Below are 15861 nucleotides of genomic sequence, written 5' to 3' on the forward strand. Positions count from 1 at the left end.
AAATAGGTGTGTGCCAAAATTAGCATGGACCACAACCGTATTTGGCCTACAGTTTATAGACAGACGACTATTTTGTATGGCTGGATATACTTAATAAAACATCATGCTTTAGGCTACCTGGCAGGGCCATCTTAACAACATTATGGGCCCCCGGGCAAAGCAGTGCACTTGGGCCCCTACCTACACAAGCACTCACAGGAATAAAAATATAAATTATCAATAAAATTACGTTTATATTTATTGGTACCTGCAACAAAAAAAAATCAGCGTTTAAACATTAAAATCATGCTGTAAAGCTGTGTCTTCATACATGAGTGAATAGATTTCCTATTGGGCCCTGCCAATGGGGCCCCTATGCTCGTGGGGCCCCTGGGCAACTGCCCAGCGTGCCTAGGTGGAAAGACAGCCCTGCCACCTGGCCTTATGGAGAAAAGAAAAGTGAAGATACATTATGGTCATCGGAATATTTTTGTACTTTTTTGTATAAAGCATGCTCAAAAAAGATTAAAAAAATGAATGGGTCCCAAGAGCAAATACATTATTCTGTAACACTTACTGAAATTTAGGAAGGCAATCTATTATATTAAAAATAAACAAACAAAGAAATGAAAGAATCAAGCCCCATATATTATAGTTCAGAACTTTACAGCCTCATTCAGTGTTAGGAGCAAAACGAGGTAAAGGGTGCAAGTTTGCTCCTGGACAAACCATGTTGCGATACAAGAGGTGTAAATGCAATTAGTTTGCACACAAATACTGGGTAGCTTTATTTTTACACTGCAATTTACAGTTGAGCTAGGACGACCTCACAACTCTAAATCTGTCCACACAATTTTAAATTTACCCCCCTTAACACAGTTTTCCATGAATCTGTATGCTCATTGGGACATTCAGTTGTTGGTAGAATCATTACAGAAATTGGATCTGAAGTAATTTTCAATAGTGTGTACCCAGCTTTAGGAATAAATCCAGGAGAAGGTACAATTGTGCATCATGGCAAAACCATGTTGTGATGTAATGAGGGGGGGGTACAAATCTGCACCCTTTAGCTGGTTTTGCGCCTAACTCTAAATAAGTCCCTCTATGTCAATAATGAACAGATTGCCTGTATTATGCACCAATAGTCTTATGATTTTGTTTCTTTAGGGCTATGCATTGCATTCACCACCACTTAATAGTAATATTGTTGATGTGTAAAAGGTATGCTATCAAACAGTTTACAAACATGTAGGTAACAAGTATAATGAGAGAAAACAAATTGTTGCTGTTAATTGTATCTATTAGCATGTTTACTATGCCAGTCATAATGTTGGATTGCAAAAAAAATAACAATTGATTTCTATTGATAGCGTTGATGAGGCATATATTTATGTCCCTTTTTGAGTCTCTCAGAGTTGTGACATTTTTCTTAGGGGAACTTGGAGAATTGTATATATTCCATGTTCTTGAAACAATGCTTCCAGGAGTCAAGTATCTGGCAAAATCCAGAACAAGGTCACATAACAATATTAGGCAAAGCCAAGCCATACACTGGCCAACAATCCACATACAAAAAGGCAAGTTTGCCATTCTACGGGAAATGGGTTCCACATAAGTTTGAAACATAGTACCACCAATAAAAAATAAAAAAGATATAATAGCTAACATGTAGATGGGTGCTATCCATTCTTTTACAGACATCCTTTTCTTTTGGATATATAATCCAACTTGTATGCCAACCATATAAATTGCAACATAACCAATTGCAGAAAAAATACCTTCTCTGTTTGCATTTAGGAAACCTGCTCTTGTGTCTTTACCATCACTTCCGTGTAAAACAAATCTCTTCAGATTAGTCATCTCCAAAATTAATTGATAAATTGCGATAATTGTTGCAGCTACAATCCATATTTTTTGTGGTGGAATTAAAGTGAACAGAACTGATGACAACACTCTAACAATTGCCAATGTGAAAAAAAAGTTCCAGTGAATTCCATACTCTGATAGGTGTTCATGATATTCTATTGCTTTCACGCTTAATAGTCGTCCAAATCCAAGAAAAACTAGTGGCCACACTGACATCAATTGTTTTTTCACTCTGTAAGATTTAGAGGTCATCTCTCCTTGTGATCTAGCTTCTGGAGAAACAATAGCATTTGCAAAGATAAAACATCCCACCCCTATGTCCATAACTCCAGTTCCATAGGTCTCTGTTTTGGCATAACGCCTTGGAAACACAGGGAAATCCACTGCCAATATAGAAACAGCAGTGAGCACATTAATGAAAACACGAAGATATGTAACAGCAGGCACAGTCCTATTTTCCAACTTTGCATTTAGGAAAGCCTTGTAGATATTAAGAAGAGATTTGTTTTTATAACTAATTCTACCTCTGTATATAGTGTGAAACAACAAAAAACAAAGTGTTGCAACACATATTGGCACCAGGTGTAAGTAATCCGATAGGATTGTGCAGGATAATACCTGTGGAAGTACTAACAGAACAAAATCAAGGACAAAGTAGTATTTCCATGAGCGAAGTATATCACCAGATTTCTGATAAAGGCATATAAACATCAAACCTCTGCAAAGGATGCATAGAGGGGCTATACTTAAGCCTAATGATATTTCGTTAATGCTGGTTCCGCTGAGATTGCTTACAAATGCTTCTTTAAGCTGTTTTTCAGACATTCTGTGAAAAGATAAGAAACAATGTTATAAACTAAATAATGTAAACTTTTTTTTTTTTTAAAGCGCCAATTAATACACAATTAAAATATTTATATTTCAATAATTACCTTATTTAATACATTTAGGGAAATTTCTGGCTGTCTCTCTTTCTGCATTGTGTGCCTTTAAAACAACAGCCTGTTCTCTTGATGACCCCACCTGTAAAAACCATCATGCTTATGGCAGATATCCATTGGAAAAAGATACTACACACGCGTTACCAACAGAACTAATATGTCACTGAAAATAGCTTTTTTCTTATTTTACATGACCAAAAACGCTAGGACACCAAAAGCAGGAAGCGGCTAATAGAAGCAGGAATTTCATTGAACTCAGCTAGATGATCACCAGGATGTTTTCAGTTTGGCAACACATGGTTTGCTAAATAAATAGATCTAGCTATCCAATGCTTGACTCAACCCAAATCCTGGTCAGCCTCACACAAATAGCAAAAGCAATAACCAAGTTACTACATTTTCGGCTGAAAGTGACTGAAATGCATTGTTTTGAATGATGTGTAACCTCAAATATGGTCAAATCGTTTCAACAAATATCAATATGTGTGGCCAACTTTAGTTTCTGTTAGTGTTTAGGGAAACCAGTCTTAAGAAAGATGTTTAGAGTCTTGGCTGGCATGTGACAGCTTTAAAGAGCCACATGCAGCCAATGTGCCAATTCAGAGAATGTGTTTTCTTTCATATTTAGTTAGGGGGAAAGTTTATAAGCAAGTGCAGTTCCTTATTAACATGACACTGATAATGTTTATTTTTCACACTTTCTTTTTTTAACAGGATGAGGACAGGTTTTGCACATTTGCCCCACATCTTGGCAAGATTTTAAACATGAAGGCCAGATGCAAAGGTTGCTGCAAAATAGGAGTAATTTATGATTTAAGCTGCAAACAAAATAGCAAATCTATGCCAATATGCTTCATATTCGTACAAATCAGACTATAAGAGTAAAAGTATGTGTATGAGTAAATTATAAAAATGGTTTTTGATTTAAAACAAACGGCATGCCCCCCCCAAACTTTTTCCAGCACTTATAGACGAGGGACAAACAGGATTGGGTTCCCCCGAAAAGCACTAGGCTGGTCTGATGACACTATGACATAGAAACCCGCAAGCAGGGAGTCATAGCCTATTAAGCACAGGGCTGAATTCCCAAGGGAATCAGGGCCACAGGAAAAAAATTATCCCCCTCCCCAGCAGAAAACAGCCCAGTGTAATTTATTAATACAATGAAGTTCATCGATAAAATGTAACAATGTAGCTTATTGCGATTATTAGTGGCGAGACCCAAGTCGTGTCTCACTACAACTGATCAAGGTAAAGCAGCTTTTCTACGTCTGAACAATCAGAGTAACGTTACTCTATATTGACTAAAATCTAACAAACAACAGGCCTGTTATTAGCTTTTTTGATCCTCAGGGGGCATTCTATCAGCATTTCATATGATTAAAAAAATAAACAATTTTATTATTCATTATTTCCAAAGGGATCACCAAGCTCCAAAAAGGAGGAGGATCCCACCAAGTATTTGGGAGAGAAATATAATGGTGAACAAGAGATTGTGCAGGAGTTTTTATTTTTAATAAAGGACTTTTTACACAGTGAGTTGTGTGTTTATTGTACTCTATTTTTTACGGATGCACTACAGATCCCAGCAGGCCTTGATTGCTAGGTCATACTGGTGAATGTACTTCTACAAGTGCTAGTATGCTCTGGAAGCCATTGGTATACTGGCACTTGTAGTTCTACAAGCAACTAAACAGGCATGCCAGGTCTTGTTGAGACCTGTAATGCACCAGCAAAAAAAATAAAATACAGATTTAACTCTTTTCATTTTATTACCCAACAGTCATCACCCAAGGGGTGCTTTGGACGAGCCCTATTGCTTTCAGCATGGGGCTCTTTATTTGGAGTAAGAGCGCATACTAGTAGGTTAATTGGCTATCAAATTGACCTTATTCTCTCTCTCTCTCTCTGTGTGTGTATGTTAGGGAATTTAGACTGTAAGCTCCAATGGGGCAGGGAACGATGTGAATTCGTTCTCTGTACAGCGCTGCGGAATTAGTGGCACTATATAAATAACTGATGATGATGATGGGCTGGATGACATTATGGCAGGGGAACCCTGTTATAGTATCATCAGCCCAGCCTGTCATAGCCCCATGCTGTTTGTGACCCTGATTTTGTTGCTATCAGCCTAGTCTATGAGCACTGTTGTTGGCAACCCTTTTGGGGGAGGGTTTGGCATGCAGTTTAAAAGAAAATTTAAAAAATGTCCCCCTTAATTTTTGCCCTTTGTAAAGAGCAACTAGCAGCTCAAATCCAAGCAAAACAAATTATTCTTGAAATTCCCCTTGATAACCAACACTACAAAATGTCGCTATTTTATGGTCCCAGAAATTGGCATTAATTATATTACCTGGCTTCCGATGCTGCACAGACCAGCCTCAGTCTATGACAAACCCTCTATCAGCTTCACTCTGGGTCAAACTGGGACAGAGAAAACAGCTGTTTTTGCATGGCACCATATCCCCCACTATTGTCCCTGACCTGGAAACAACCAATATTCCCCCAGGGTTTGGGTACCTGTTAACGGGGACGAGAACCCCGACACGATTTACACCTCCACTAAAATGAATATTCCTGAAAAAGAAGGCAATTTAAGCAGATCTACCTTAAACCCGAAGATCCAGCTCTCCGACGGCAGCGCCTGCAGACAGCCAGTCATTCCGATGAGGCAGCTGTCCGGCACTTCACTTGGACGTCAGTGCGCCGCTCATTCATGTTAATTTAAAGTGGCAATGTTTGGACTTACTCAGGCTTACTGTAAGCTTGAGGGGTCCAAACATTGCCACTTTAAAGGTCTGCTTAAATTGCCTTCTTCTTTTTCAGGAATCTTCATTTTAGTGGAGGTGTAAATCGTGTCGGGGTTCTTGTACCCGTTAACACGATTACCACCGTCCACCAGGAACTACTGAATGTGTAGTTGCACCTTGGAAGAACATAAAAATGTATATATTTGCTGATATCTTGGGAGAATTTGCACCCTCTTCCTATATAGATATGCAAGATAAGTATTATCTCCCTCTCTCCCTACACTTTCAATGGAATGTATTGGGATGAGAAGGGACAGCCCTGTAACAGCCCCTTTTGACAGGCACTCTCAGAGAATCCCACTATCTAAGATACGTGGGAAAACACAGGGTATAGAGGATAGAGTTGCTTTTTTTACCGGGCACCTTAAGTTTACACCGTTTGTATATGTTTGCCTGTGTTGTTGTTTCTATATTTGTTAGGTTTCTTGTTTTGTCTATCAATAGAGGAATCATTCACTGTATGCATACAAATGAAATTACAATTATTATTGTTTAAACAAAACCCTACCAGTAGAAATAAATATAAGGCCATTAATGTACCATTTCCATATAATAATGTGACCCCTAAAAAGATTGTTGGATTAAATATAAAAAATGTTCCCAAATGCCTGAGCCACAGAAGTTCTCATGGTAACTCCAAGGTGATGTAAATAAAATAAATAAATAAAAATGCTTTTAATTGTGACCTTATAAAAATTGTATACATTCCATCTGGGACATTATGAGTTTCTCTGTGAAGTTAGACTGTCGCAAGCACCAAAGGACTGATTCAATGCATTGCACATGGTGAATGATAAGAGTATAAGGATTTTAAATCAAAAAATACAAGGTAAAATGAGATTCCCATAATATACACTATATGGACAAAAGTATTTGGACGCTTGACCAGTAGGGGCTGTAATGACATTGTATCCAAATACATGTACTTTAATATGGAGTTGGTCTCCCTTTTTCAGGGGTAACAGCTTCCACTCTTCTTGGAAGGCTTTCCACAAGATGCTGGAGTGTTTCTGTGGGAATTTGTGCCCATTCATTCTGTACAGCATTTATGAGGTCAGGCACTGATGTTGGATGAGAAGGCCTGGCTTACAATCTCTGTTACAGTTCATCCCACAAGTGCTTGACGGGGTTGAGGTCAGAGCTCTGTGCGGGCCAGTCAAGTTCTTCCACACCTAACTCATCAAACCAAGTCTTTGAAGTACTTTGCTTTGTGCACTGTAGCACAGTCATGTTGGAATGGAAAAGAGCCTTCCCCAAACTGTTGCTAAAAAGTTGGAAGCATAACTCATCAGGATGACCACTGTCTTGATCTTGTTTTCTCTAGACTATGCTGTTTCTGATTTCCTTAACACACCTTTCCCCCTCTTAGATCATCACCTTATTAGTTACTCGCTTACTCCCAGTTCTTTAACCTCCCTGCTGTCGGACTCTCCTCATACCCGCAGGGATATTAACTCTATTGATTTTAAACAGTTTTCCACCTCTCTCCAACACCTTCTCTCTCCAATTTCTACATTTTCCACCCCTGATATGGCAGTTCCTCATTTTCACCATACCCTAGCAACTGCCCTTGATCAAGTGACTCCAGTGAATCTTCATACTCCGGTAGACTTCGTTGTCAACCATAGCACACTAAAGTAACACGAAAACTACAAAAACTTTCTCGTAAAGCAGAATGTCACTGGCACAAATCTTGTACCTTTAATGATTTCAGCGCATATACTGCTATCTACCACTCCTATCGAAATGCTCTGGACACTTCTAAACAAGCATACTTCCAATCTCTCTACTATGCTCATGCTTCTAGCCCCAAACACTTTTTTACCACATTTAAATCTCTTCTCAATCATCCCACCCCAAACCCTCCGACTAAAATCATTGCCCAGGATCTTGTCTCCTATTTCAAGGACAAGATTGATAAGATCAGACTTGAAATTGTATCATCTCGCTCGACTAGCAATCAGCTCAATTCCTTCCCAGCATCCTCTGACATTGTCTCTTCATTTGATCCCACAAATGCAAAGGAAGTTTCTACTCTCTTCTTATCTTCCTACTCTACCTCTTGATACCATACCCTTACAAACTGGTAGGTTCTTGTCTCGTGTGCTCATGCCACCTCTAATTAATATCTGTAATCTTTCTCTCACTATTGGTATCTGTCACGGGCACTAGGAGTCTTGCCCAGGAATTCACCAGATGACTGGACTTACCAGAGTAGTGAAGTTCACACAACGGTCCTCTGGTAGCGGGGTGACTAGCGGAACAGATATCACAGCAGATGGAGAGAGAATGCCAATAAATAATAGGAAAGTCAGTGACTTGCAGCAATCTTTGGTCAATGAATCAGCGACTAGCTGATATAGTGGAAAGGCAGATTCGAACACGGAGATCAGGATGGACGTGAGTAGATGCAGGGAGGTAGCAGGGAAGTCAGTGGTCCGCGTACAGCAAGTTGTACCACTGCTTATGGTGAAGAGACTTGTCCAGGTGCAGGTAGGTAGCGGGAAAGTCAGTGGTCTGCGTATAGCAAGTTGTACCACTGCTTATGGTGAGAAGACATGTCCAGGTGCAGGTAGGTAGCGGGGAAGTCAGTGGTCTGCGTATAGCAAGTTGTACCACTGCTTAATAGGTGAGGATGTGTACAAGTGTTGATGAGTGGAAGCATAAAAAGATAATAGGATGCAGACACTGAGAGCACAGAGGAACTTGATCCCAATAGGTATGCAGCGTATCCAACAAAGTCTATATAACGGTATGTGTGGCGCTGCTTGGTAGAGACTTGCTCAGCACAGATATGCAGGCCAATAATGGATAGTCAATCACAGTTATGCATATAACGACTGAGTAGTACAGTAAATTCCAAACAGGTATGCAGCGTAACAATAACAGTCTATAGCGGGTATGGATACCGCTGCTGAGCGTGGAAACTTGTCCTAGCGGATATGCAGAGTAAACGTAGAAAGTCAATAACAGATAGGCATACCGCTATTCAGTAGAACAGTCTGTCCACAAGGAGATGCAGGAAGTGCAGAGACGCTGGACGGCAAAGACGAGTGTAGGAACCACAGGTGAGTAGATCCGGTAATCAGAGTCCAGCTGAGGACACAGGCAGGAAACAGGAGACTGTAGCAGGTATGGAAACCAGCGATGAGTAGCACAGGGAATCCACAGGAACTGAAGACACTAGTAGTACACAGGAGAGAGTAGCGGGTATGGAAACCAGCGATGAGTAGATCAGGAATCAGCAGGAAACTGAAGACACTAGTAGAACACAGGGGACACCTTCAGAGACTCACAGGGAATGAGACTCCAAGATCAGGCAATGAGGTAATGCACACAGGTGCCTTAAATAGGGAGTTGCCTGATCAACCAATTGGGATTAAAAGCAACAGTCACAAGAGTTCTTGGGAGCTGCGCATGCGCAGACCATCAGGATGGCGGACGGCCGCGGTTCAGGATAGGTGCCGGCAGGAAGGCTAGGGAGCCACGCACCAGCGCAGAGGCACTCACGGTCCGGTGAGTGACAGTACCCCCCTTTTAAAGGTGGGCACAGAACACATGGAGCCGGGTTTGCCCGGATTCTGGGAATAGAATTTTTTCAGGAGAGCTGGGGCGTTGAGATTATCAGCCCTGATCCAGGAACGCTCCTCTGGACCAAAGCCCTTCCAGTGCACAAGGAAACGAAGAACTCCTCGCGAAATTTTTGCGTCTAATATATGAGTGATCTCAAAATCCTCCTCTTGATGAACTTGAACTGGCCGAGGTGCTGAAGGAGGAACAGAGAAACGGTTGATGATAAGAGGCCGCGGTTCAGGATAGGTGCCGGCAGGAAGGCTAGGGAGCCACGCACCAGCGCAGAGGCACTCACGGTCCGGTGAGTGACAGTACCCCCCTTTTAAAGGTGGGCACAGAACACATGGAGCCGGGTTTGCCCGGATTCTGGGAATAGAATTTTTTCAGGAGAGCTGGGGCGTTGAGATTATCAGCCCTGATCCAGGAACGCTCCTCTGGACCAAAGCCCTTCCAGTGCACAAGGAAACGAAGAACTCCTCGCGAAATTTTTGCGTCTAATATATGAGTGATCTCAAAATCCTCCTCTTGATGAACTTGAACTGGCCGAGGTGCTGAAGGAGGAACAGAGAAACGGTTGATGATAAGAGGCCGCGGTTCAGGATAGGTGCCGGCAGGAAGGCTAGGGAGCCACGCACCAGCGCAGAGGCACTCACGGTCCGGTGAGTGACAGTATCTTTCCATCACTATTCAAGCACACAGTGATTACTCCTATTCTAAAAAAACAAAATTCTGACCCAAATTCTCTCTCAAATTAATCTCTCAGCTCCCATGCCCCTCCAAACCCCTTCAAACTTCTTGAGAGAAATGCTTATACTCACCTCACACATTTCCTTTCCGCAAACAACCTACTGGATCCTGTTCATTCAGTCTTTCGCTCTCAACACTCCACAGAGACTGCGCTGACCAAGTTGTCTATGATCTGTTAAAACTACCACTCTCTCCTCATACAGATGCTACAATCCCTAGGTCTCCAAGACACTGTCCTATCCTGGTTCTCATCCTACCTATCTAATCACTCTTTTAGTGTTAATTTCTCTGGAACAACCTCCATTCCGCTTCCTTTATCAGTTGGAGTACCACAAGGCTCACTCCTAGGTCCTCTGCTATTCTCTATCTACACCACTTCTCTTGGAAACCTAATAAGCTCCTTTGGATTTGATTATCATCTCTATGCGGATGATACACAAATTTATCTATCCTCTCCTGATCTCTCTCTCACCAGCTGTGTTGTCTCGCGTTACTGACTGTCTCTCTGCCATTTCATGTTGGATGTCCTCTCGCTAACTCAAACTCAATTTTTTAAAAAAACAGAATTAATAATATTCCCACCCAACAATAGAAGCTTCCTGTCTGACATTTCTATTTCTGTTGGAAACATGACCATAAATCCCACCCCGCAAGCCTTGGTGTAATCCTTGAACCGCAACTATCCTTTGTTCCCCACATCAACTCTATATTTACATCATGCTGCATACATCTAAATAACATTTCCAGAATACGTACATATCTCACACAAGACACTGCAAAAACTTTAAATCATACACTCATCATCTCCCACATCGACTATTGAAATTCCCTCCTTATTGGTCTTCCAAAAATCAGATTTGAGCCCCTACAATCTATTTTGCATGCAGCGGCTAGATTTATTTTCCTTGCAAATCGTTTTTCGTCTGCTGAGTCACTCTTTTAGTCTCTACATTGGTTGCCTGTTTCTCAAAGAATCCAATATAAAATTCTTCTACTAGCATACTAAGCCATCAACAAAATTGCACCAACATACATTTCCTCACTTGTGTCAAAATATTTCCCAACTAGAAACCTCCGTTCAGCACAAGATCTGCATTTCTCTTCCACTGTCATTACTTTCTCCCATTCTCGGTTACAGACTTTTTTCGGGCTGCACCCACTTTATGGAATTCACTCCCTTGCACCACAAGACTTTCCTCTAGTCTTCAAACCTACAAGCGTTCTCTGAAAACCCATCGCTTCAGACAAGTTTATAATATTCCTCTACCACCCTCTTAATCTCCTTAGGTTACCCTAATACCACCCTCTACAGAGCTAACACAAGACAACAACCCTCTGAACAACATAATTGTGACTAATCATAAAGCCCACTAAATACTTTGTAACCTTTGCATTGTAGCTGGACAAATATTCAATATGATGTAGCACTTACCCTTGTGCATCAAACCACTGTTCCATAGAATGTAAGCTTGCGAGCAGGGCCCGCTTACCTCTCTGTCTGTATGCATTACTCAGTATTGGTTTATTACTGTTTGTTCCCAACTGTAAAGCGCTACGGAATCTGCTGGTGCTATATAAATAAATGATGATTGTCTAAAATGACTTGGTATGCTGAAGCATTAAGATTGCCCTTTACTGGAAATAAGTAAAGATGAGCGGGCTCGGATTTTGCTAATCCGAGCCCACCCGAACAGTGCGGATCCGACGGGATCCGAGCACTGTTCGGGTACTTACGGCCGCCAAATCAATCCAAAACGAGGCTATGACATCCAAGTCTCGCGTCGGTTCTCGCGAGACTCGGATGTCATAAATTCCCCGCTCGCGACCGCCATCTTCATTCTCCCTGCGATCACTGAAGAGGGAGGTTGTTTGGGAGCCCCTGTCCTGCTTAGTTATTTTCAGTTGTTATTTGGGAGATCCTGTGCTCTGTCCTGCTGATCAGTTTAGTGGTGCTTTGTCCAGTGCTCTGTCCTGCTGAGTCCAGTGGTGCTTTGTCCAGTGCTCTGTCCTGCCGAGTCCAGTGGTGCTCTGTCCTGCTGAGTCCAGTGGTGCTGTGTCCTGTGCTCTGTTCTGCTAAGGCCATTGTTATTTAAAAATTATTAAAAAGTAAAAAAAATATATATAAAAAATATATATAAAAAAAAAGTCTATAAAAATTTCTACTGCAATATATGAATAGGTTCACTGTTCCTGCAGTCAAGAAATATTAGTACTGCAATATATAAAAATACGTTCACTGTTGCTGCTGTACCAAAAATTAGGTACTGCTATTTCAAACTACATTCACTGTTGCTGCTGTACCAAAAAATAGGTACTGCAATTTCAAACTACGTTCACTGTTGCTGCTGTACCAAAAAATAGGTACTGCTATTTCAAACTACGTTCACTGTTGCTGCTGTACCAAAAAATAGGTACTGCTGTATAACTCCAGTCCAGTGGTACTCTCCTCTGCCGTAGATAATTTTTAAAGGCTTTGCAGAGTGTGTGTGGTTTAGGGGTACGCTCTCTTGTGCTGCATATAATGGAGTACCAAAATTTGGAGGATAAAGTAGGGAAAGATCAAGAACCACTTCCTCCTAATGCTGAAGCTGGTGCCACTAGTCATGACATAGACGATGAAATGCCATTAACGTCATCTGCCAAGGGCGATGCCCAATCTCCTAGTAGAGGGCATGTAAAATCCAAAAAGCCAAAAGTTCACTAAAATTAGCAAAAAAAGAAAATGGAAATCATCTGAGGAGAAACGTAAACTTGCCAATATACCATTTACGACACGGAGTGGCAAGAAACGGCTTAGGCCCTGGCCCGTGTTCATGACTAGTGGTTCAGCTTCACCCAAGGATCTAAGCCCTCCTCCTCCCCCCCCCTCTAAAAAATTTAAGAGACTTAAGCTGTCATCAACAATTTTTTGCCTGGAGTTTCTGAAGTACTGGTACTTTGTGTTTATTGTTCTGTACTGTCTTACCCTGTATAGTCTACTGTTTGTACCATGTACGGCGCTGCGGAAACCTTGTGGCGCCTTATAAATAAACGATAATAATAATAATAATCAACAACACAGCAAACAACTCTGCCTTCTAAAGAGATGGCATCACAAATCCCCAAGGCGAGACCAAGGGTGTTGGTGGTTGCGAAGCCTGACCTTCCCATCACTGTACAGGAAGAGGTGGCTTCTTCCACCATTTACAGCACGCCCTCTGCATATGCTGGAAGGATCACCCACAGTCCAGTTACAGATTTGGCTGATGAAGGTGTCAATGTTGTACACCGGGAGGAGGATATTGATGTAGCTGGCGCTGAGGAGGAACTTGACGAGGAGGATGCTGATGTGGTTATCTTAAATGAGGTACCAGGGGGGGGGGGAACAGTTGTTGTTCATAGGATGAAAAAGCCCATCGTCATGCCTGGTCAGAAGACCAAAAAATCCACCTCTTCGGTCTGGAGTTATTTTTATCCCAATCCGGACAACAAATGTATGGCCATATGTACCTTATGTAAAGCTCAAATAAGCAGGGGTAAGGATCTTGGCCACCTAGGGACATCCTCCCTTATACGTCACCTGAAGAACCTTCATAATTCAGTGTTTAGTTCAAGACCTGTGGCTAGGACCGTCAGCAGTCCAGGGACACCTAAATCCCTTTGTCCTGTTGTTTACACACCACCAACACCATCCTCGTCAACTTCCTCTACGATCTCCATCAGAGATAGTCCTGCAGGCCATGTCACCGGCATGACTGAGTCCTCTTCAATCCGGGATTCTTCCGGAGGATCCTGCAGCGGTACGCCTACTACTGCCGCTGCTGCTGTTGGTAGTCGGTCATCTTCCCAGAGGGGAAGTCGTAAGAACGCTACGTCTTTCACCGAACAGTTGACCGTACAACAGTCGTTTGCCATGAGCACGAAGTACGACAGTAGTCACCCTATTGCAAAGAGGATAACTGCGGCCGTAACAGCTATGTTGGTGTTAGACGTGCGTCCAGTGTCCGCCATCAGTGGAGTGGGATTTAGACGGTTGATGGAGGTATTGTGTCCCCGGTACCAAATCCCATCGAGATTCCACGTCACTAGGCAGGCGATACCCGGGATGTACAGAGAAGTACGAAAAAGTGCAGTCCAGAAATATTGGTACCAGAGATTAAACTACGTTCACTGTTCCTGCAGTCAAGAAATATTAGTACCAGAGATTAAACTACGTTCACTGTTCCTGCAGTTCAGAAATATTGGTACTAGAGATTAAACTACGGTCACGGTTCCTGCAGTCCAGAAATATTAGTACCAGAGATTAAACTACGTTCACTGTTCCTGCAGTTCAGAAATATTGGTACCAGAGATTAAACTACGGTCACGGTTCCTGCAGTCCAGAAATATTAGTACCAGAGATTAAACTACGTTCACTGTTCCTGCAGTCCAGAAATATTAGTACCAGAGATTAAACTACGTTCACTGTTCCTGATTGGTTTGTGAAAGTGCGAATGTCCTATTTCAACAACATCAGGGTGGGTGCGAGGGCCCAAGGACAATTCCATCTTGCACCTCTAGCAAACTGCCATACTGTCTGCCCCTGCAGTGCCACGTGTTTGTGCCGCCAACTTGTGTCGCTTAGCTTAGACATCCAGCTACCTCGGTGCAACCTTTTGGACTAAAAACAATATTGTGAGGTGTGAGGTGTTCAGAATAGACTGGTAATTAGTGGAAATGAATGTTATTGAGGTTAATAATAGTGTAGGAGTGAAAAAAAATAAAAATATGGATTTTAGCACTTTTTATGCTTTTTTAAAAAAAAATCAGAACCCAAAATCCAAAATCAGAACCAAAACCATTCGTGGGGTGTTTTGGCAAAACAAATCAGAACCCAAAACCTCAAGCTAATCAGAACCCAAAACACCAAAAGTGGGCGGTGCACACCCCTAGAAATAAGGGCCCTAGCCCAAACCCTGAAAAACAGCCCCATACCATTATCCCTCCTCCACCAAACTTCACATTTGTCATAATGAAGTCAGACCTGTGTAACGTTCTCCCAGCATCCGCCAAACCCAGACATGCACATCTGACTGCCAAACAGAGAAGCGTGATCCGTCACTCCACAGAACACATTTCCACTTCTCCACAGTCCGGTCTTGGTGTGGTTTACACTACTCCATCCAATGTTTGGCATTGGTTTTGTGATGGGAGGCTTTCATGCCTGCTTGGCCATGAAAATCTATTCCATTAAGCTCCCGCCACAGTTTTTGTGCCTACAATAATGCCAGTGGAAATTCGGAACTCTTCAGCTATGAAATCAGCAGAGTGTTGGTGATTTTTATGCACCATTCGCTTTAGCAGGTGTTGAACCCGCTCTGTGATTTTATGTGGTCTTCCGCTTTGTGGCTGAGGTGCTGTTGTTTCTAAACGCTTCCAGTTTCTAATAACATCACTTACAGTTGACCGTGAAATATCCAGCAGGGATTAAATTTCCCGAACAGTCTTATTGCAAAGGTGGCATCCTATCACAGTACCACACTTAAAGTCACTGAGCTCTTCAGACCGACCCATTTTGTATCACAAATGTGTGTTTGATTTTATACACCTCTGGCAACGGGTCTGATTGAAACACCTCAATTCAATAATTAACAGATGTGGCCAAATACTTTTGTCCATATAGTGTACATTCAAACACTCTAATAACAGACATGGAGTGACTGATTCATTAAGTAAAGGAAAGCAAAAAAAAAAGGAGTAACTTTGGCAAAACCATGTTGCATTGGAGGGAGAGGTAAATTTTAAATGTGGAGACAGATTTCCAATTGAGGTAGGGATGTCCTGTGTCAACCTTACATTTCAGTGTGGAAATAAAGCTCTCATGTATTCGTGTGCTATATGAAAAAACAACCAGAATTTAACTTATGTGCAAAATAATTAACTAATTTGCACCCCTTGCATAGTAACATGGTTTGTTTAGGAGGAAA

At 41.8% G+C, this 15861-nt stretch overlaps 1 protein-coding gene across 3 annotated transcripts in view; it reads right to left on the reverse strand.

The window, feature by feature from the left end:
- Positions 1–213: 213 nt before the first annotated feature.
- PIGW (phosphatidylinositol glycan anchor biosynthesis class W) overlaps positions 214–15861 on the reverse strand; it is a 33020-nt gene continuing 17372 nt past the window's right edge. For 2 of the 3 annotated variants that reach the window (XM_075195598.1, XM_075195599.1), the window contains 2 exons: positions 2778–2868; positions 214–2671 (listed from right to left, as the gene is read on the reverse strand). In XM_075195598.1, the coding sequence (XP_075051699.1) occupies positions 1162–2670 (1509 nt within the window). In that variant the 5' untranslated portion in view covers position 2671; positions 2778–2868 and the 3' untranslated portion in view covers positions 214–1161. The remainder of the gene's footprint in view (positions 2672–2777; positions 2869–15861) is intronic. The other variant, XM_075195600.1, reaches the window with a different exon arrangement.

This window comes from Mixophyes fleayi, chromosome 2, assembly GCF_038048845.1.
Source record: "Mixophyes fleayi isolate aMixFle1 chromosome 2, aMixFle1.hap1, whole genome shotgun sequence".
In the NCBI taxonomy this organism is placed as follows: Eukaryota; Metazoa; Chordata; class Amphibia; order Anura; family Limnodynastidae; genus Mixophyes; species Mixophyes fleayi.